General features: G+C 39.0%; 1 protein-coding gene across 1 annotated transcript in view; it reads right to left on the bottom strand.

The window, feature by feature from the left end:
• suclg2 (succinate-CoA ligase GDP-forming subunit beta) overlaps window positions 1-23,971 on the bottom strand; it is a 225,449-nt gene that overhangs the window by 112,830 nt on the left and 88,648 nt on the right. The window contains exons 4-9 of the mRNA XM_061923823.2: window positions 21,152-21,242; window positions 13,549-13,701; window positions 9,042-9,131; window positions 8,323-8,419; window positions 6,098-6,259; window positions 5,531-5,673 (exon numbers count right to left, since the gene is read on the bottom strand). Of these exons, the coding sequence (XP_061779807.1) occupies window positions 5,531-5,673; window positions 6,098-6,259; window positions 8,323-8,419; window positions 9,042-9,131; window positions 13,549-13,701; window positions 21,152-21,242 (736 nt within the window). The remainder of the gene's footprint in view (window positions 1-5,530; window positions 5,674-6,097; window positions 6,260-8,322; window positions 8,420-9,041; window positions 9,132-13,548; window positions 13,702-21,151; window positions 21,243-23,971) is intronic.

Raw genomic sequence — 23,971 nt, 5'->3', positions numbered from 1 at the left:
AATAAAAGAATAATCGGTAAAAGGAAAAATAATCTATAGATTAATCGAAAAAATAATCTATAGATTAACCGATTAATCGAAAAAAAAAAGAATCTATAGATTAATCGATAGAAAAATAATCGTTAGCTGCAGCCTTACCTGTATGGCTGTTGATCAAGTATGCCTTGCGCACACTTGTGTGTGTGAAAAGCCGTAGATATTATGTGACTGGCCCGGCACGCAAAGGCAGTGCCTTTAAGGTTAATTGGCGCTCTGTACTCCTACCTACATCCGTGTGCACAGCGGCGTTTTAAAAAGTCATACATTTTACTTTTTGAAACCGATACCGATAATTTTGAAACAGATACCGATAATTTCCGATATTACATTTTAAAGCATTTATCGGCCGATAATATCGGTAGTCCGATATTATCGGACATCTCTATTGAGGAGGCATCTCTGTTTTATTTACAGCAGCCAAAGTCATTACAAACTAGGAGTGTAATAAATACAAGTTCAGTATTCATATCAAAACAAACCCAGATGTGACAAAACAAAAGTTCCTACTCGGTACAAAAACTGCAAGTGAAAAACAGGAAGTCAACACTCGGTCTTGTGATGCACCTGCACAAGTTCGGGTAATGTGCCGAAAGCATGCTTCATGTTCGACTATATTTGTATTTAATTTTGTTTGACGATTTTATTTAATGAAGATCTAAAGTTAGCAATTGCACTTTCATGCTTCATTTAAAAAATCCCTGAACACAAAGGCAAATAAATTTTTTATTTTGCATTTTACAGTAGGAAAGGTATTCATATGGACCCATTTTGCAATGAAGTCTGCTGAAAATGATGGAAAGCGTCACTCTACATAGCAACTGACTCTGTGGTCAATGTTGAAATTGGAATAAAACCCATTTCAAGATATATGCAGCTCTACTGCCATCTGGCGGCTAAAATGAATAGTGCACCCCCCAATTTGTCATGTTTCATGTGTCGTGAAAACCATGACGAATGGGTCTATATGAATCCCCTTCCAACTGCATTCCTACATTGTGCCAAAAACGAACCAAACTGTGACCTTAAAACGGAGGTACGTACCGCAACAGTGGAAATTAGTAAAGAAAAAAATGCTTATTTGCAGACAACAAATAAATAGGATTTAACTGAGATTGAAAAAGCAGAGAGCATATCTACGTAAATAAGTATGAGAATTACTGATTGTATAGTAATGCCAGTCGTGTTTGATCAGGTATTCAGTCGTTTGCTATGCCACGTAAATATTGCCATGTCTTGAATGTTTTCTTGTTGTGAACTGCAATGTCAGACTAGCAGCAAACTGACTTCCCTATAATTTACACTGTACTACGTTTCATGGACTACTTTCAGAAATGACTTGCGCCATGAATGTGAATGTGGTGTGTCTATCTGTGTTGGCCCTGCAATAAGGTGGCGACTTGTCCAGGGTGTACCCCGCCTACCGCCCGAATGCAGCTGAGATAGGCTCCAGCAACCCCCGCGACCCCAAAAGGGACAAGCGGTAGAAAATGGATGGCATGATGGATGTTCATAATGTTATTTTTTTATTTTATTGCTTGTCATATTGGTGCTGTAGCTAATACGATACCATGTCAGACTACAGACTTCACAACAATGTACTAGATGTTTTAGATCAGTGGTTCTCAACCTTTTTTCAGTGATGTACACCCTGTAAACATTTTTTTAATTCAAGTACCCCCTAATCAGAGCAAGGCATTTTTTGTTGAAAAAAAGAGATAAAGAAGTAAAATACAGCACTATGTCACCAGTTTCTGATTTATTAAATTGTATAACAGTGCAAAATATTGCTCATTTGTAGTGGTCTTTCTTGAACTATTTGGGAAAAAAAGATAGGTTTTTATTTATATTTATAAAGGATTTTTGAATTGTTGCTATTTTTAGAATATTTAAAAAGAATCTCACGTACCCCTTGATATACCTTCAAGTACCCCCAGGGGTACGCGTACCCCCATTTGAGAACCACTGTTTTAGATGATTAGACAGATAATCTTCCAAAATTAAGCATTATTCATGTTTAGAATGTTGTTTATTCAATTTTTTAAATCATTCAACGTGACAACCGAGATAACATAACTGTATGTAGCTTCTGAACACTGTGACGTTCGCTTTTTAAAGCTTATCATTTCCTCATTTAGTTGTATTGTAAACAAAATATGTATAGAACTTTTATTTTGAAATGCTGTCAACAAGCTATCCAGAAAAGTGTTGTAAATCAGTAAGCAGCTGCTGAAAAAGGTAGGGCGGGAAACCACAAGGTTCAGAGTGTGCTCCACAGTTTCATCGAAGTTAAAGGTACTTCTAACGTGCACAACACAAGTATTCACAGTGTCTTAGCACCTGGTTGATGATACAATTTGTGATGTAAAGGCATACTTGCCAACCTTGAGACCTCAGATTTTGGGAGGTGGGGGGTGGTTGGGGGCGTGGTTAAGAAGGGAGGAGTATATTGACAGCTAGAATTCACCAAGTCAAGCATTCCATACACACACACACACACACACACACACACACACACACACACACACACACACACACACACAGACACAGACATATACATACACATTTACATACATATATATATATATATATATATATATATGTATATATATATATATATATATATATATACACACATACTGAATATATGCAAACAAAACTGTGTTTAGATAATTGATACTTCAAACTTGCATAAATAAATCTTAAGGAATATAACATAACTTGGCTTCTGAGAGCTTCAAAATGTAATGAATAAAATGCTAAAGTTGTTGATAAACAAGCAATTATTTTAATAATTAGATATGGTCATTTTAAATGAATTACTATGATCATTTAAAATTAATTATTTCAAACATGTTTATTTTAATGTATAATTCTATGGCTGGATGTAATAAGGAGTCAGAAAAAAAACAAATAAAACTACAATTATTTTGGATGTCTTTAGCAAAATATAGTAAAATGTATTTAGTTTTTTTTTTTTAATTAACAAATATATTTATTTGTAGGTAAGATAAACATATAATACAATTTATCTCTAGTCTGGATGATTTAGTTCTTGTCACCCTGTTGTCCTCCCGTCATGAAAAAAGGCTGTCCTCACTCAGGTCTGCATGGAGTTGGAGGGGGCGTGGCCTCCAGCTCCGGCTGAAAACCGGGAGATTTTCGGGAGAATATTTGTCCCGGGAGGTTTTCGGGAGAGGCGCTGAGAAAATTCGGGAGGGTTGGCAAGTATGTGTAAAGGTATTTTTCGTCGTGTTTTATCGAGTGTACAATTGACTACTGCATGTTACTGTTTGACTACATATCGCCCACTAGAGGGTGCTGTCATACTGTAGTAAAACTTATTTGTAGCTAGTAATTGCAATGTTCCAATGGTTTTATTGTGAAGTAATGTAACGTCAGGAAAATTTGCAATGCATATTACATATTTTATGTCTTCATTTGTTATATGTTAAAAATGTCAAGTGTACATGTTGAACATACAAATGTAATAACAAGGTAACTCATTCAAGATGTAATAAATAAGGTAACAAAGGCTAAAGTAAACCACTATTAGGAGTTACTAATTGTATATGTTTATTCCTGTAGCTCTTACGGCGTGTTCACATAAAGGAAGGTGAATAAATATTGTGAACCATCAGTTTGAGAGACCATCTTTTCAACCCGGGGATGCTAAAGTATGACGGACGGGAAAGTGTTAAAGGGGTTTGTTGGGATTCAGCCAAAATGTGGAATGTGCGCAAAATGTTTGTTGAAGCACATGTAATACAAATTATTCTAAGAAAATAAAATCATTAATTGTCACGGTATTACCACACAAAATATACACATACTTAGGGATGGGTACATTTCACATCTGAATTGACAGGGTACCAATTCCCGGTACTTTTGTGTGTGCTCATGTGTTAATAAATTTGTTTAATAATAAAATGACTTTTTTATTTAATATTTAACAGTGACAGATTATGATAGCTGTGCTGCTTAGTTGTTTTTTTCTTGTTTTCTTAACACTTCTGAGTCTCATTTGCTAGTATTATGTAGTAGATTTTGCATGCAGTTGCAATTCCAAGGCGTTAGATGGCAGTAGTGTATAGGCTACTGTGTGTTACCTAGCCAGTAAGTAGTCTTAGGCTGAATGTGCCAGTCTTGTCTTAAATTGAGTCCTACAAAGTGTTTATACTGTAAGTGTTATACCCACAACAAACCAGCTGTTTGATTTTAATGTGCATCTTAGTTGTATTTTTCATTACCACATATAGAAGCATTGAAATCGCCATGTAAAGTTGCTAATCAGTAGCATGTAAATGGCAAAACCAATGTAAATTAGCACCGAGCTAACGCACTTTGGAAAAGTTACTGTCTGTTCAAGCATTTTCTATCAGGCATACTTGCTTTGTTGGCATGGACAACTGAAACATTACCTAGGGCAGTTTGGCAAGGCGCTTTTTGAGTGCTGCTTGAGTCCTTGTTTATTCGCCAAGTGTTTGAGCCGGTGACCACTCTACAACCAGACGTGACGTCACAAACAACAAAAGTATTGAAATATGGTACCTAGGGCTGTGAATCTTTGGGTGTCCCATGATTCGATTCAATATCGATTCTTGGGGTCACGATTGGATTCAAAATCGATTTTTTTTTTTTCAATTCAACACGATTCTCGATTCAAAAGCGATTTTTTTCCCGATTCAAAAGGATTCTCTATTCATTCAATACATAGGATTTCAGCAGGATCTACCCTAGTCTGCTGACATGCAAGCAGAGTAGTAGATTTTTGTAAAAAGCTTTTATAATTGTAAAGGACAAAGTTTTATCAACTGATTGCAATAATGTAAATTTGTTTTAACTATTAAACGAACCAAAAATATGACTTATTTTATCTTTGTGAAAATATTGGACACAGTGTGTTGTCAAGCTTATGAGATGTGATGCAAGTATAAACCACTGTGACATTATTGTTCTTTTTTTTTTAAATGTCTAATGATAATGTCAATGAGGAATTTTTAATCACTGCTATGTTGAAATTGTAACTAATATTGATACTGTTGTTGATAATATTCATTTTTGTTTCACTACTTTTGGTTTGTTCTGTGTCGTGTTTGTGTCTCCTCTCAATTGCTCTGTTTACTGCAGTTCTGAGTGTTGCTGGGTCGGGTTTGGTTTTGGAATTGGATTGCATTGTTATGGTATTGCTGTGTATTGTTTTGTTGGATTGATTAATAAAAATGTTGTTGTTTTAAAAAAAAATAAAAATAAAAAAAATAAAATAAATCTATTTCTTTAAAATGAGAATCGATTCTGAATCGCACAACATGAGAATCGCGATAATCGATTTTTTCCCACACCCCTAATGGTACCGTTTGATTTTACATGAACTAATACCTGGCAGTACCGAATTCGGTAGCCATCCCTACATGTACTGAATCATCCCCACTGTAGGACTTCCATCTTTTACACTGTAGCAAAAAGTCTACATATGCATTTGTTCAGTTCTTACCTTCGGATCTGCAGTAAGAAGCTTAAAGGCCTCGTACACCTGCCTCTCTTTGACTCCTCCCCCAAGATCCAGGAAGTTAGCTGGCTTTCCTCCATGCAGGTCAATAATGTCACATGTCGCCATGGCCAAGCCCGCTCCATTCACTGCAAACGATAGCACACAAAATCAACAGTCATTCCGATAGTGCTAAGAAAAATTGTGTGTGTTTATGAGGCAAAAGGGTAAGAAGACAGTGCACCTGTTAGTACTGCTGTACAATGTAAAAGCTTTGATTTATGAATATAATGTGGGCCTTTAATGAGAACGCTAACAATCCAGCTCTCTGGAGAATTTCCGGGTGGATTATCGCTAATTACAACGCATTGGTTATGGTGGCATCCCTTCTGGAGTCTTCAGAAAACTGCTTGTAATTTGGATTAGAGGAGAGCCCAGGGTGCCTTTACTTTGACAAGGATTTAACTGTGTCCGAGCTTTTCACTTAAGGGAATTAAAAGAGATATTTCTATTATGGAAGAACGCGTCAGAGCGAGTGCATGTGGAGAATGAGCGCTTTGATGGTTTCCATACCAAAGCAGGCGATGTTTCCATCCAGTCCAATATATTTGAGATCCCACTTGGCAGCTTCCATCTCGGTGGGGTCACTCTCACTCATGTCGTCCATGGCGAAGACGTTTTTTTGCCGGAACTCGGCATTGTCATCAAAGTTGATCTTGGCGTCAAAGCAAACCACTAGTCATGGGGCAACAGAGGTCGACAATACTGGTGTTAGCCAGGGGACAGCAGAAGATACATGGAGGTAATAGGATGAGGGCTGCAAGCAAAAGGAACCAATTATAAACCCTTAAAACTGAAATTAATTAATTATTAAGGTATTCCCATGGCCTTTCTGGTATAAATTATTTCAGGGGTTAGCATGCTAATAAATGGTTGCCTCTTTGCTGCCTTGAAGGGATATACATTATATTAATGCGTGTATCTCCTTTACACTTCAAAAGATGGCTTTTCAAAGCAACCACAATCATTAGGCCTACCTGCTAAAATACCAGGCAAAACATTGCCTAGTTAGTATGAGTTCAATACCAAGTAAATTATTCGTAAGGTCACTTTGATTTAAAGTGGAGAATTCCAAATGAATGTGTATGTATACACTGAACAAAAATATAAACGCACCACGTTTGTTTTGCTTTCATTTTTCATGAGTTGAACTCAAAGATCGAAAACTTTTACTATATACGCAAAAGACCTTTTCCTCTCAAATATTGTTCACAAATCTGTCTAAATCTGTGTTAGTGAGCATTTCTTCTTTGCCAAGATAATCCATCCCACCTCACAGGTGTGGCATATCAAAATGCTGATTAAACAGCATGATTAGTGTACAGGTGTGCCTTAGGCTTCCCACAATAAAGGTTTTATCACACAGCACAATGCCACAGATGTCGCAAGTTGTGAGGAATGTCCACCAGAGTTGTTGCCCGTGAATTGAACGTTAATTTCTTTACCATAAGCTCCAAAGACGTTTCAGAGAATTTGGCAGTACATCCAACCGGCCTCACAACGGCAGACCACATTTAACCACACCACCCTAGGACATCCACATGCAGCAGGTGCAGCTCCTTGATCGTCTGAGACCAGCCACCCGGACAGCTGCTGCAACAATTGGTTTGCGTAACCAAAAAATGTATTTACAAACTGTGAGAAACCGCCTCAGGGAAGCGCATCTGCATGCTCATTGTCCTCATCAGCGTCAAGCAGAGACCTAATCTTGCAGCCACCAAACCGGATCCCCTTGGCGCCTAGAAATTATGTGACAAATCGGTGACAAAGAGCAGCACTGGCGGAGTCCAACCATCACTGACAACCAGTCCGACTTACTGCCAAGCTCTGACACTGATCATACAGGGAGCGGATCGCCACAATCAGGCGATCCAATACCCCATACTCTCTGAGAACTCTCCACAGGACTTCCCGAGGGACACAGTCGAATGCCTACCCCAAGTCCACAAAACAGATGTAGACTGGTTTTGCAAACTCCCATGCACCCTCAAGGATCCTGCCTAGAGTATAGAGTTGGTCCACAGTTATACAACCAGGACAAAATTATTATTTTTTAATTAAATGAATATCACCCACTTCTTCACGGCACTCTTTCACACTCACTTTCTTCCTTCCCATGGTGGAAAACAAAGTTATGACAATCTCTAGCTATCAGCTGAAGCTAACGAGAAAGACCTGATTTTTTGGTCTGATCTTACAGGGTTTACTGTGGCATTTGTCACACAAAGTAACAGCAGGAATGCTTGTAACTCAGATTTTTGCTGGCAACTTAAAGCATAATCAGCCAAGAGACAGCACTTATATGACCTGCTCAGTGGCCTTGTGGTTAGAATGTCTGCCCTGAGATCGGTAGGTCGTGAGTTCAAACCCCGGCCGAGTCATACTAAAGACTATGAAAATGGGATCCATTACCTCAGCATCAAGGCTTGGAATTGGGGGTTAAATCACCAAAATGATTCCCGAGCGCGGCCAGCGCTGCTGCTCACTGCTCCCCTCACCTCCCAAGGGGTGGAACAAGGGGATGGATCAAATGCAGTGTGTGTGTGACTATCAGTGGTAATTTAATTTTTTTATTTAAGTTGAGGTATTTAGAAAATTTAGAGGTCGCCACAACAAAGTTAAACTATTGTCTGAGAGCTCAGAAAAACTAAGTATCAGTAAAATGACACACGTAATAAAAGAAAAAAAAAGTAACACTCGAGAAAAGACAAAAAAAAATTGTCAATGACAGAAGGTACCTTGCCCTTCAGGAGTTTCTCCAAGTGGGTTGACTTCGACTTGAGTGGCGTCGACTTTCAGGAAGAGATCATAGAGCCTCTTAATCTGATCTGCTGCCTGCAAGGTCCGCAGAGGACAGTAATTACCAGATAGTTCGGTTCTGAGCAGCCGGCCAAACCAACACCAATCAGCCTCCGATCAAGAAACAAAACATGGCAGATCACCTTCGCTGTCACAGTCTTGAGTTTGTTTAGAATTAATTTGATCAAAAACAAAAGGCAATTATCATAGTTTCTGGAAACAGGAGAAGACCTTCTCATTTATCTAAGAATTATCCATCTATGTAACACACAATTTAAGTCTTTGCAAACTGATTTGCATTTTAATGTTACTCTTGCTCATGCGGATACAAATACAAAGGGTCTTGCTTTCAATTAAACTTGATGGCAGGGTGTATTTTCCCCTTTAAAAGCAATTGAGGGAAATACCAAACTGTACATCACTGCCAGCAGTGACAGCTGACTCTCTGGCAAGCGTGCCTGGTGCACTGACATGTCACAGCATGCCTTTGGAAAAACTAATAATAGCAAGTTTGATCGGTCTATAAATAATCATGCTGCTGTCTGTGTGCATGCAGAGTATACAATAAACTGTATATACAGTATATCAGTGTGTGAGTGTCTCAGTTTCTTCTGATTACTTTTAGCATTGGGACTTTATAGCGCACGGTGCTCATTACCTGTCTCTGTAGAGATCCTTTGAAGCCCAAATTAGTTGCCATGCGAAGTGCCTGGTCATCTTGTACACCTTCGAATATATCTACGACTTCCTATGAAATTTGGAGGGGGGGGTGGGGGAGGGGTTGAGGACCAGAAGAGAAAAAGGTCACAGTGATTGGCTCAAACACAATTATTATTATTATTATTATAATATATATATATGTGTATATATATATATATATATATATACATACATGCAGAGGTGGGTAGTAACGCGCTACATTTACTCCGTTACATCTACTTGAGTAACTTTTGGGATAAATTGTACTTCTAAGAGTAGTTTTAATGCAACATACTTTTACTTTTACTTAAGTATATTTATAGAGAAGGAACGCTACTTTTACTCCGCTACTTTTATCTACATTCAGCTCGCTACTCACTACTAATTTTTATCGATCTGTTAATGCACGCTTTGTTTGTTTTGGTCTGTCAGACAGACCTTCAAAGTGCCTGCCTTACTGGTGACGTTTCACTTCGTTCCACCAATCAGATGCAGTCACTGGAGACGTTGGACCAATCAAACAGAGCCAGGTGGTCACATGACCTGACTTAAACAAGTTGAAAAACTTATTGGGGTGTTTACCATTTAGTGGTCAATTGTACGGAATATGTACTGTACTGTGCAATCTAATAATAAAAGTTCAAATCAATCAATCAAAAGTGTGAAGGAAAAAAGATACTTGTTTTATTTCAACCGTACCGTCAAAAGCCTCAAGACTGACCGCACATGAGGACGTTCCTGTCTTCACAATAAAAGTGCCGCGCCATCGCGCCTGCGCTTTCAAAACAAGAGTCTCCGAAAGCCAGCGTAAACAAGCTAGCAAGCTACGGAGTTTGACACCAATATATTTCTTGTAAAGTGTATAAAAACGAATATGGAAGCTGGACAAATAGGATGCCAAAAACCCACCACTTTCATGTGGTATTAGACAGAAAGGAGGAACTTTTCTTCTCCTCCATTTGAAAACGTGGACGTTATCATCACGACTGTCTGATTACAATCAACGCAAGTCATCAGAATCAGGTAATACACCAACTTATATTCTAGTCTTCATTAAAGAAAGGAATCTATATGTTAAACATGCATGTATATTCATTAAAACACCTTTAACATGTAAACAAAAACAGCAAAATAAATACTTATAAATTATATACTGTATATATCAATGTATATGTATGTATATATGTATATATATATATATATATATATATATATATATATATATATATATATATATATATATATATGATATGAGTGTGTATGTTACTCATCAGTTACTCAGTACTTGAGTAGTTTTTTCACAACATACTTTTTTACTTTTACTCAAGTAAATATTTGGGTGACTACTCCTTACTTTTACTTGAGTAATAAATCTCTAAAGTAACAGTACTCTTACTTGAGTACAATTTCTGGCTACTCTACCCACCTCTGCATACATGGTAACACTTTAGTATGGGGAACATATGAACCATTAATTAGTTGCTTATTAACATACAAATTAGTAACATATTGGCTGTTAATTAGTCATTATTAAGTACTTATTAAGTACTTATTAATGCCTTATTATATTCTTTATGGCTTTATTATATAACCAGTCAGCCATTAACTAAGAGTCTTCCCTAACCCCAACTCTAACCCTACCCCTAACCCCAACCCTAACTCTGTAAATAAGCAACTAATAAATGGTTCATATGTTCCCCATACTAAAGTGTTACCATATATATATATATATATATATATATATATATATATATATATATATATATATATATATATACATTTTATATGCCCAATAACATTGATTGACCAATAATAGCCTAAAATTGTGATAAGTCCACATCACAACACCTGAAGAATCAACATTGTCAGTGAAGCATGGAGACATAAAAATGCTAAGTTTTGGGACTTATACTATCAGTTAATAATGGTATGATATGATATGATTTATTTCAGATCTGCTTAACAGGTTTCATTTGCACAATTCAACATGTCTAATAAGGAGTAGGAAAAAGCAAAGCTTATATTGAATTCCACGTCTATGTCTAAAACTGATAATTAATTCACACAATAACATTTACATGTTTCAATTTAGTTCACTTCCTGTGTGAAAGAAAGGAAGGTGTTAAAAAGTGGAAATCTCAAGTAATCAATAGTTCCAATGATTGTGTTGGTACATAGTTTCATACTTTGTTCTTATGCAAATGTTTTTACTAGATATAAATGTACAGCTTTACAAGTTACACCGTTATCAGCATTATTTTTAATTGTGAATGTATTCAAAGACTAGTCGTTTTGTTGATAGTAGAACAAATTAATTAGCTTGACTGTTGCTCATTATTTTTCATGACTATTTTTGACACAAAATGTGTAAAATAAACATGGCACATTTTCTTTATATTCTGTAGTATATTTGCAGTGTTTATTTGTGAAATGCATACAGTGACATAACAGTAGAAGCTGTCAAAGTAACTTAATAGGAATAACGTGTTCATTTTATATCTCATGTCACCTGACATTAGTTTGAGGGAAGAGCTGCTGCATACATCGGTGTCAGAAATGGTGTGTTGAGCAAAATCGTCAAATTGTTAAAGGCCTACTGAAACCCACTACTACCGACCACATAGTCTGATAGTTTATATATCAATGATGAAATCTTAACATTGCAACACATGTCAATACTTACTAAAGTGCAATTTTAAAATTTGCGCGAAACATCCTGCTGAAAACGTCTCGGTATGATGACGCCTGGAGGGGCGTCACAGATTGTTTTGGGACAGCATGGTGGCCAGCTATTAAGTCGTCTGTTTTTAATCGCAAAATTCCACAGTATTCTGTGTTGGTGAATCTTTTGCAATTTGTTCAATGAACAATGGAGACAGCAAAGAAGAAAGCTGTAGGTGGGCAGCGGTGTATTGCGACCGACTGCAGCAACACAAACAGAGCCGGTGTTTCAATGTTTACATTCCCGAAAGATGACAGTCAAGCTTTACCTTTGGCCTGTGGAGAACTGGGACAACAGAGACTCTTACCAGGAAGACTTTGAGTTGGATGCGCAGACGCGGTACCGTGAGTACGCATGCTGCTGCGGCTTCCAAACATTTGATCGCTTGCCCGTACGTGTGTGCCGCTATGTGCATGTCACGTACGTAACTTTGGGGAAATATATGTGCTGTATGAACTTTGGGGAGGTGAACGGTACTTTGGGCTGTGGGATTGAGTGTGTTGTGCAGGTGTTTGAGTTGTATTGGTGGGTTATATGGACGGGAGGGGGGAGGTGTTTGTTATGCGGGATTAATTTGTGGCATATTAAATATAAGCCTGGTTGTGTTGTGGCTAATAGAGTCTTGTGTTTATTTACTGTTTTAGTCATTCCCAGCTGAATATCAGGTCCCACCCGCCTCTCACAGCATCTTCCCTATCTGAATCGCTCCCACTGCCCTCTAGTCCTTCACTCTCACTTTCCTCATCCACAAATCTTTCATCCTCGCTCAAATTAATGGGGAAATCGTCGCTTTCTCGGTCCGAATCGCTCTCACTGCTGGTGGCCATGATTGTAAACAAAGTGCAGATGTTAGGAGCTCCACAACCTGTGACGTCACGCGCATATCGTCTGCTACTTCCGGTACAGGCAAGGCTTTTTTATCAGCGACCAAAAGTTGTGAACTTTATTGTCGATGTTCTCTACTAAATCCTTTCAGCAAAAATATGGCAATATCGCGAAATGATCAAGTATGACAAATAGAATGGACCTGCTATCCCCGTTTAAATAAGAAAATCGCATTTCAGTAGGCCTTTAAGAAACCCAATATTGGACATCCCTAGTAATGACACGGAGCAGATATTACAAAATCAAACATGATAGTCAATGAGTAAAAGCTGACATACTGTATATACGCTATATACAATAATAAATATGTTCTTTTCTGATTGGAATCAAATTTGGAAGTTTAGAATGCACTATTTCAGTGTGTGTGATGCAATGTGTTGTAACAGTAGCACTTTAACAATAGCATGTACAGCAGTGATTCTCAACTATGTTGTGGATGACAGTTATATGGAGTTTAAGGGACAAGCGGTAGAAAATGGATGGATGAATGGATGGTTGATGGCAAAACAATGGCGGAAAGCCACCAAAGGTCTGTCTACAGGTGCTTGCAAATGTAGCCATAAAGCCAGGGCTCAGTGTTACAATGCTTAGTTTACACCAGTAATTCTAATACCAGGCAGTAAGCAATAATAATAATATTATCATTATGGTTAAGTTTAACTAAGTGCACTTTACAGTGCTTATAAAACAAAGGGAATAATGAAACATGTCTTGAGCTGATATGTTTGAAATATAAAAAGTTCTATGGCATCAAGTACAAATGGCAGATATGTTTATTTATTCATTGTTTACATTGTCATTAGCGTTATTAAGAGGTCCTTGGGAAAGGGATCTGTGGTCACCACCACTATTGGCATACCTTAAAGATGAGTTCTGGAGTGCTGGCTGCTACTTCCTCAATATCCATACCTCCCTGGGGACTTCCAACCATGACAGGACCATTACAGGCACGATCCATTAGAATAGCAAAGTAGGTCTCCCTGCTAATGTCCAAGGCCTCAGCGACCATCACCTGGACATGGACAGCAGGAGAGTGTTGGCTGATGAATGATTGTGGTTGCATAAAATACCACAGTTATGATTGCATAGAGGTCACAAACTGTGGCCTTGATGAAAGACAATTTGCGGACAGCCCCTAGAGCATTGCAAATATGGTATTGCAATGGATTCACAAAATACCACATTTCAGTACTTGATCCAATACAATAAGCACAAGTAAAAATTGGCAGACAGGAAGTAATCTGAAGACATTAAGAATATCTACTTAGGCCCAGTTTAAATCACACCTAACCTTATCCGTGTCCACACACAACAATGCCACCGTTTAAGACCCCCGCCCCTCTCCGTCCGCCAGCACAACGCGACCTAGTATGCATGCGCGGAAAATGCACACGTTATAGTCACCTCCAGTGTTGCTTTGTGTGCAAGTTCTTAAATGTAACTTATCTGAACAATATCCAGTGTTGTGGTATTTCAATTAACTGGAATCCCGTGTGCTGTGGGGCCCTATTGTAGTGAACCACACCTGAGCCATCATAAATCAATCAAATCTTTATTAGACACGTAAACAATGTGATAAAGAACATTTTACATCAATCAAACTAGGGATCTAGATATCTGGTCAGGACACTCCTCACTCTTTTGCCTTCACCTTCATTGTCCATTCCTTTTTGGTGACTTTATACACTCTGGACCTAGACGTCGAGTCTGCGGCATACATGGCGGACAATAACTGATACAGTCTGCTTTGCCAGTCCTAATGCATTCGCCGTTTTCCTCGACGGCCAGGTAATACAAAGCACACGCTACCTTTTTTATCACATCCACAGGAGCCCGCATTCTCGTTGTCGCTCCTTCGACAAATGGACAAAGTTTTTCGCTAAGTAGAAACACAGCTGACCCGGCCAGACATTGGAAAGTTCTCTTGCCGTCTGAGAAGTGTTGTATCCGAAATAGCTGCAATCGCTGCCTTTAAGGTATTCATGTGTGATTTCCACAAGCGTCTGTACAGACGGAAGGAGAAACACGGACATGTCTGCATGACTCGCCTTAATATTTCCAGTGGTTAGCTCCGAGTTACGAAACCGCTTTATTATTGTTTTCATCTACAAAACCATTCTGGGTGTCACTCCATCTTATCTGTCTTGTCTTTTAACAAAGAAACAAGGAAGTCACAATCTTCGTTCAATGCATGTTCTGCAATTTGTCGTCCCCAAAGTAAGAACTGAACTGGGCAAGAAAGCATTTAGGTTTTCAGCACCGAAGGCTTGGAATAACCTACAATCGAATATTAAACTTCAAACCCTAGTTACGTTGAATGAGTTTAAAGCTTCTGTGAAAGGACTGCGGTCTACCTTGTCTGTATGCACATGTGTCATGTGAGCAAGTTTTAATGTTGTAAATATGATGTTTTATGTATTTGTTTACTGTTTTTAATGTAACCTTGCTGCTGCCCTCTTGGCCAGGTCTCCCTTGGAAAAGAGATCTTTGATTTCAATGGGATTTTACCTGGTTAAAAAAAGGCTAATAATAATAATAATTATTATGAAGCTGGCTGTGACGCGTTCTTTCTGATGTCACTTTCTGTGTGGGCGTGGTCTTTCTGGCGTCACTTCCTCTCCGTACTCACTTTGTAAACGATCAATGAGTCCATACAAAGCTAAGAGCCGGAGATTCAAGAATTACACGGCTGACTTACCCGTGTAAAAATTTGTCCGAGGAGGGGGACCTCAAACGCTGGTTTAGTGTGGCTGAAACGGGGTTAAACGACTTAATGTAGTCATGGCCTTAGAGGAGAAGTACATTGAGAAGTCCAGCAGAGACAAAGAAAAACATTTGAAAATGGAGAAAAGGGGACAGGAGTATTTATTAGACGGTATCTTATATGTGCGTCACTTGTTCTTTCTGCTTCCAATTCAACACCGAGAACATTTCAATTTCAATTGTATTTAGGATACACCCTTGAGTTGCAGTATCTTGTTTTCAAGGGGGTCTCAAAATAAAGGAAATATAGACGGATCTAACCTCTGTGGTACAAGGCAGTGTTCTTATTTTGTGGTTATTCAGATTCTGCGTCACAGTAATTTATAGCAGGCCTATGACCGTTCTGTTTAGTTGAAGTGCAAAAACCCTCATTCTGCTTTTTGTTTCTATTGTCTTTGTTGGGGGAATATTGTCCACCTTATAGCAGAGTGCAATGCTATAAACTGCCTGTTTACTTTGTTTTGTACAAAGATAAAACACAAAGATTACACCTTTTGTTTTTATCTTTGCAAATACACAACATTATGTTATACGATTGCACCAAGAAAAATTCCTAGTTTGTGAACCCGTTCTCAAACAATGGCAATAAAAACTATTCTGATTCTGATTCATAGAATCTTAACTGTTTTTTTGATAGCGGCAAGAAGCGCGAAGTACGAGATGCAGCGAAAGCAGACATGGTTAACTTTCGGTTTTGTTAGCTGAAACCTAAGCAACTCCACTTGGGATGGGTGTGCGATTGGACAATAGCACTGAAGAGTGGGAGCATCGATAGAGAACGCGTCGAACTTCAAAGAGCTCGATCTACTCTCCAGCGCTAGTATTGCTAATGTTTGTACTTAGGGTACTACATTTGTAAAATAAATAGTTAATCTTCAATTCTCATCACTGTGCCTTATTCAGACAAGCCATTAGAACAAAATAACCTTGGAGGACTTCGCCCTTTAAAAGGGGAGCTCCGAACATCTTTATAGGTATTTTGTACCCCTGACTCATCGTCTCTGCCCATCCCTCTATCAGCCCTCTGACAGCAAATGCATGTAGTAGATGCACAAGTGCTGTTCGCTCTTGGGCGCAGTCAGGCCTGGGAGTGAATTCAAGCTTCATTGGAAAGTTGACAGTTAAGCTCATGGCTGTCATATGACTGAACAAGTTTAGACTACATAAAAAGGACCACACTCTGTTTAGTCCTTCAACACTGGTCAATGATGGAGCTTACCCGGTGATGCCTTACAACAGGGCTATTTAAACTTAGGCCCCTTCTACACTAAGCCGGCTAAGGTTATCCAGAGTAAATCACACCTAACCTTATCCTTGTCCATACACACACAATGATCGTTTAAGACCCCCTCCCCTCTCCGTCAGCCGGCGCAACGCAACCTAGTACGCATGCACGAAAAATGCGCACGTCATAGTCACTTACAGTGTCGCTTTATGTGCAAGTTCTTAAATTAAGCTAGGGCTGCAACAACTAATCGATTAAATCGATTAAAATTGATTATAAAAATAGTTGGCGATTAATTTAGTCATTGATTCGTTGGATCTCTGCTATGCGCAGAGGCTACGTTTTTTATTTTTTATTTTTATTTTTTGAGAAACAATAATCAAAATAATAGGGGTGTAACGGTACGTGTATTTGTATCGAACCGTTTCGGTACGGGGGTTTCGTTTCGGTACGGAAGTGTACCGAACGAGTTTCCACACAGACATATTAAGTAGCGTACTGCACGTTGTGTAAACAATACTCAAAACGCCGGACATTTGAGGCATTTAAGAAACACCGCCCAACAGCCCCGCAAGAGAGGACATGTCCGGTGAAAAGAGGACGTATGGTCAGTCTATCCTAGCCCGTTAGCTGCTAGCATGCTAGCAAAAGAGGACTAGCAGCGATTGGTTTCACCAAACGTGAACCCGATCGCTGCTAGCATGCTAGCAGCTAACAGGCTAGGATAGACTGACCATGCGTCCTCTTTTCACCGGACATGTCCTCTCTTGCGGGGCTGTCGGGCGGTGTTTCTTAAATGCCTCAAATGTCCGGCATTTTGAGTTAGGGTTGCGTGTATTTTCAATATACGTTCAGAGTTAAGAAGGTTAAAAACACAACAAATTGTGCGTGCAGCAGCATTCGTGAGGGAGGGGAAGAGACAGAGAGAGCGAGAAAGTCAGGCTCTGCTTTTTATCGATACATTTATCAGATTTAATTTTTTATTATCTATAGCAGGGGTGTCAAAATTGTGCATTTTTGTAAATTTTTCCTTGTTTTATTTGGCAAGTTGAAAGAACATGGCGCCAGTATGCTGTTGGTTTTTTTTCAATAAAATACTGGAAAGGATAGAAATGTAGTTTGTCTCTTTTATCCGATTATTAATCGATTAATCGAAGTAATAATCGACAGATTAATCGATTATCAAATTAATCGTTAGTTGCAGCCCTAAATTAAACTTAACTTATCTGAACAATATCCAGTGTTGTGGTGTTTCAATTAACTGGAATCCAGTGTGTTGTAGGGCCCTATTTTAGTGAATCACACCTGAGACATCATAAATTAATAAAATCTTTAATGGACATGTGAAAGTAAACAATGTGATGAAGAACATTTTACATCAATCAATCTAGGGATCTAGATATCTGGTCAGGACACTCCTCACTCTTTTGCCTTCACCTTCATTGTCCATTCATTTTTGGTGACTTTATATACTCTGGACCTAGACGTCGAGTCCGCGACATACATGGTGGACAATAACGGATACAGTCTGCTTTGTCAGTCCAAAAGCATTCAATGTTTTCTGTAGTCTTTCCTCGGCAGCCAGGTAATACAAACCACACGCTACCTTTTTTATCACGTTCACGGGAGCCCGCATTCTCGTTGACTCTCCTTCGACAAATGGACAAAGTTTTTTGCTAAGTAGAATCACAGCTGACCTGGACATTTGAAAGTTCTCTTGCCGTCTGAGAAGTGTTGTATCCCAAATAGCTGCAATTGCTTTCTCTTAAGGTATTCATGTGTGATTTCCTCAAGCGTCTGTACAGACGGAAGGAGAAACACGGACATGTCTGGATGACTCTCCTCCATATTTCCAGTGGTTAGCTCTGAGTTACGAAACCGCTTTATTATGAAGCTGGCTGTGGCGCGTTGTCTCTGAGGTCACTTCCTCTCCGAACTCAGTTTGTAAACGATCGATGAGTCCATACAAAGCTAAGAGCCGGAGATTCAAGAAATACACGGTGTTATGATCCGCTGCCCGGATCATATTTTTGTTTTTGTTTTCAAGTCACTTGTGTTTTCAGCACCTCTTGAGTTTGTTTCTGTTGCCATGACGGCAGATTATAGTCACCTGCCTCTGGTTAGTGTCCCGGACGCGCACCTGTTGCCCGGGCACTAATCAGAGGGCTATTTAGTTTACGCGCTGGCCTCATTCGGTCTGTTGGTTTTCTGTTCCGCCTACGTGGCATTGTGATGCCGGAGGTTGTCTTTTCAAGATGCAGAGGGAAGCGGCTTGCAGGTGAGAATAAATGATTTATTCTGATTGCAGAACAAAATGCTGCGCGGTGCACCACGGCACGGAAAACAAGAGGGTAGCCAAAAGATGCTAACATCAAAAATGCAGACTATGAGAGAAACCAAGAACGTAACTTGTTGCGTAGAGCAAACAAAACCAACAGACCGAATGAGGCCAGCGCGTAAACTAAATAGCCCTCTGATTAGTGCCCGGGCAACAGGTGCGCGTCCGGGACACTAACCAGAGGCAGGTGACTATAATCTGCCGTCATGGCAACAGAAACAAACTCAAGAGGTGCTGAAAACACAAGTGACTTGAAAACAAAAACAAAAATATGATCCGGGCAGCGGATCATAACACACGGCGCACTTACCCGTGTAAAAAATTGTCCGAGGAGGGTGACCTTAAACGATGGGTGAGTGTGGCTGAAACGGTACTTAGGTTAAATAATCATTCGTTTAAAGGGTTATCTGTCTTAGTGTAGACATAGCCTTAATTGTTTAGGGGGCCACAGTTCCATAAAGCTAAGGACTAGGAGGCCGGACTTTTGCTTTCACTGTTCGTCTTGAGTTGTGTCATTCTTACACAGACCTGGGCAAATAAAGGCCCGGCGGCCACATGCGGCCCGTTATTACAATCTGGCCCGCCGGACATTCCCAAATAATTTTTTTAGATCTTTAAGATGGAAACTAGCTGCCATTATGATGTGCAGTGATGTTTTCAAATGACCGTAAGTCTTGAACTATACAAAGTATTTCAATGGTTGGAATCTGCGCTTTTGCATGATATACTAGTTACTATGGTAATTAATTAGTTACTATGGTAATCTAAGTCAGAGCAGCTGTGGGGAGCGCTTCCACAGAATGTCAGCCTGAAATGTGGGTGTCAGGGACAGACGTGGAAGGAGATTTTCACAAAAACGCTTTAAAGCTTAGTTATATATCAGATTGTATATTGTATTTTTACCCTTTGCGTTCACATTTCACTGTTTGTCGCATTTTTGTCGCGTTTTGCTTGATTGTAAAATATGTCGATCGAGAGGGGGTGTGACGTTCATATGTTGTCAATATTCAGTGTTTTATCGTTCATATAAACATTTAAAATTCCATTCCGTTTTTTAAGGCGGCCTGTCAAAACGTTTTTAGCATTCAATCAGACATTATTGTGAGGTTTTGTATTAGTGTTCCTAAAAATAGATATACCGGCCCTCAGACACATTTCTTTCTCTAAATTTGGCCCCCCAGTCAAAATAATTGCCCAGGCCTGTTCTTACAGGAGCTCTCTAATGGTTTTAAGGCAAAAATCTAGTCAAAATATCATCTCTATGACAGCACTCAAGTGTTTGTAAGAATATGTGTTTAGCGAGTATAGAATCAAAAATATGAGTGAAAAAGGAGATTTACCTCCAAAATCTTCAGGACAACCTAAAATTATCAGCCCGGAGGTTGGATCTTGGGCGCAGTTGGGTGTTCCAACAAGACAATGACCACAAACACACGTCAAAAGTGGTAAAGGAATGGCTAAATCAGGCTAGAATTAAAGTTTTAGAATGGCCTTCCCAAAGACCTGACTTAAACGTGTGGACAATGCTGAAGAAACAAGTCCATGTGAGAAAACCAACACATTTAGCTGTATTGCACCAATTTTGTCAAGAGGAGTGGTCAAAAATTCAACCAGAAGCTTGCCAGAAGCTTGTGGATGGCTACCAAAAGTGCCTTATTGCAGTGAAACTTGCCAAGGGACATGTAACCAAATATTAACATTGCTGTATGTTTACCTTTGACCCAGCAGATTTGGTCACATTTTCAGTAGACCCATAATAAATTCATAAAAGAACCAAACTTCATGAATGTTTTTTGTGACAAACAAGTATGTGCTCTAATCACTCTATCACAAAAAACATAAGAGTTGTAGAAATTATTGGAAACTCAAGACAGCCATGACATTATGTTCTTTACAAGTGTATGTAAACTTTTGATCGCGACTGTACGTATGTACATGCATGCTAAAATCCTTCACTGTTGCCATTTCTAATAAAAAAGTAGCCTATAGGTCAAACTTATATCCATCAGTAGACTCGATATGGAAGCGCTAAAAATTACAACATGGATGACACTATTAGCTCATTTAAATCAAGGTGGTGACCTTTTTTTTGGGCCAGGAAGTGTATTATTACCCCTGCAACTCTTAACAACTTACCGTTTTCACTTTCACTCCATCTTTAGGTGTCTGCTTGGTAGTTAGATGGTAACCCAACATCTTATTGGCCAGTTCACCAACAACAGCAGGGCTAGAGGACAGGTAATATACGTTTTATTGTAACCTTTCTCATAAACACGTTCTCAAAAAAGAAGAATGCTAAGGAAAATCAAACACAAAAACAAAGTGTTATTAAATAGACAATCTGGGCATCAACGCAATACAATGTGAGGACCACAACCGTAGTCTATGCAAGGGGTATTAACTAGGGATGTCCGATAATATCGGTCGGCCGATAAATGCTTTAAAATGTAATATCGGAAATTATCGGTATCGGTTTCAAAATTATCAGTATCAGTTTCACAAGGTAAAATGTATGTCTTTTTAAAACGCCGCTTTACGTAGTGGTACACGGACATAGGGAGAAGTACAGAGCGCCAACAAACCTTAAAGGCACTGCCTTAGCGTGCCGGCCCAATCACATAATATCTACAGCTTTTCACACACACAAGTGAATGCAAGGCATAATTGGTCAACAGCCATACAGGTCACACTGAGTGTGGCTGTATAAACAACTTTAACACTGTTACTAATATGTGCCACACTGTGAACCCACACCAAACAAGAATGACAAACACATTTCGGGAGAAAGTCCGCACCATAACACAACATAAACACAACAGAACAAATACCCAGAACCCCTTGCAGCACTAACTCTTCCGTGACGCTACAATATACACCCCCATCTACCCCCCCCCCCCCCCCCCAACCTCAACCCCGCCGCCCCAACCCCGCCCACCTCAACCTCCTCATGCTCTCCCGAATTCCAAGCTGCTGTTTTGAAGCACGTTAAAAAAATAATGCACTTTGTGACTTCAATAATAAATTTGACCGTGCCATGTTGGCATTTTTTTCCATAACTTGAGTTGATTTATATTAGAAAACCTTGTTACATTGTTTAATGCATCCAGCGGGGCATCACAACAAAATTAAGCATAATAATGTGTTAATTCCACGACTGTTTATATCGGTATCGGTTGATATCGGAATCGGTAATTAAGAGTTGGACAATATCGGAATATCAGATATCGGCAAAAAAGCCATTATTGGACATCTATAGTATGAACTAAAATTTGACATCCAGTTCGGGAAAATTGCTTCCAGCACCGGTTTGAACGCTCAATTTCCGCTGTCCAATTGTATTTTCTTAGACACGCCATGTTTGTTTAGTGCCTGGAATGATAAATAAATGATAAATGGGTTGTACTTGTATAGCGCTTTTCTACCTTCAAGGTACTCAAAGCGCTTTGACACTACTTCCACATTTACCCATTCACACACACATTCACACACTGATGGAGGGAGCTGCCATGCAAGGCGCTAACCAGCACCCATCAGGAGCAAGGGTGAAGTGTCTTGCTCAGGACACAACGGACATGACGAGGTTGGTACTAGGTGGGGATTGAACCAGGGACCCTTGGGTTGCGCACGGCCATTCTTCCACTGCGCCACCGACCGATTTGATTGGTTGAGTAGTATCACGTGGGTGGCTTAGATGGAACTTTGACCGGGTCTATACCAATTTACACTGCAAAAACTGAAATCTAAGTAAGATTAAATATCTCAAATAAGGGTGATAATTGCTTATTTTTTGTCTGACAAGATAATTCTTCTCACGAAGCAGATTTTATGTTAGAGTGTTTTACTTGTTTTAAGTGTTTTGGTCCTAAATTATCCATTACTCATTTACTTGCTTTGGTTATTGCCTTCACATTCCTCCTGTGTCCAGGGATCCCTGAGTGTGTGAACATTAACAGAAACATCCCAAAAATTATGTTGAGAAAATATCGACCTAATTAAAATTTCCATCCATCCATTTCCTACCGCTTGTCCCTTTTGGGGTCGCGGGGGGTGCTGGAGCCTATCTCAGCTGCATTCGAGCGGAATTAAAATTAGATATTTGTCTCATATGTTAATCATGACTGGCTTAACTATTAAGAAAACTGTTGTAATCATTGGTGTACATTTTATTACAAATCCCAGATCAGAACAGGAAGTGAACAATTATGTTAGTAATTGCTATGACTTGGATAAGGGGTCGGATTAAATATGCTTTGCTTCTTCTTACTAATTTTCGAAACATGTAAAGAGAAATGAACATATGTAATTATTACATGACGTATCACATTGTATCTGTTTACATGTTCGGAATTTTTTTTAACCATAACCATCACTCCCAGTATAGATCATATACTGATGCTCCCCTTGGTATCGACACCACCAATTTATGGATCGATCTGACCTGCTTTGACGTGTCTTGTACTGACTGTGACAATGCTGACACACTAACAGAATGTGTTAGATTATCCTTTCTCTTGACTCTAATTAATTTAATTGTTTATTTATGTTAATATCGGCTTACTTATCTGCTGCAAGGCGGTTAAATTTACAATTCTTAAAGTTTACTACGCACTTATTGTTGGTGATGTTTAACGCTCGCTTAGCGGTTATTTTAGCAAACCTTCCTGATGATCGTGAGACTCTGCAGTGTTTTTAACTTTTTTTTTTTTAGATGGAACCAACGCCCTTTTATCTTTATTTTAGCCTGGTTTTATACCGTATTTTTCGGAGTATAAGTCGCACCTGCCGAAAATGCATAATAAAGAAGGGAAAAAACATATATAAGTCTTACTGGAGCCCGGCCAAACTATGAAAAAAAAGTGCGACTTATAGTCCGAAAAATACGGTAGTTTGTATTCTCATTATTTTAACGTGTACATATTTCATTGTGTGAGCTATGAGATATACCTGAATTTCCCC

This window comes from Nerophis lumbriciformis, linkage group LG28 (assembly GCF_033978685.3).
Source record: "Nerophis lumbriciformis linkage group LG28, RoL_Nlum_v2.1, whole genome shotgun sequence".
Classification (NCBI taxonomy): Eukaryota; Metazoa; Chordata; class Actinopteri; order Syngnathiformes; family Syngnathidae; genus Nerophis; species Nerophis lumbriciformis.
Note: the sequence above shows the minus strand (reverse complement) of the source record. Positions and strands in the feature narration are given on the sequence as shown.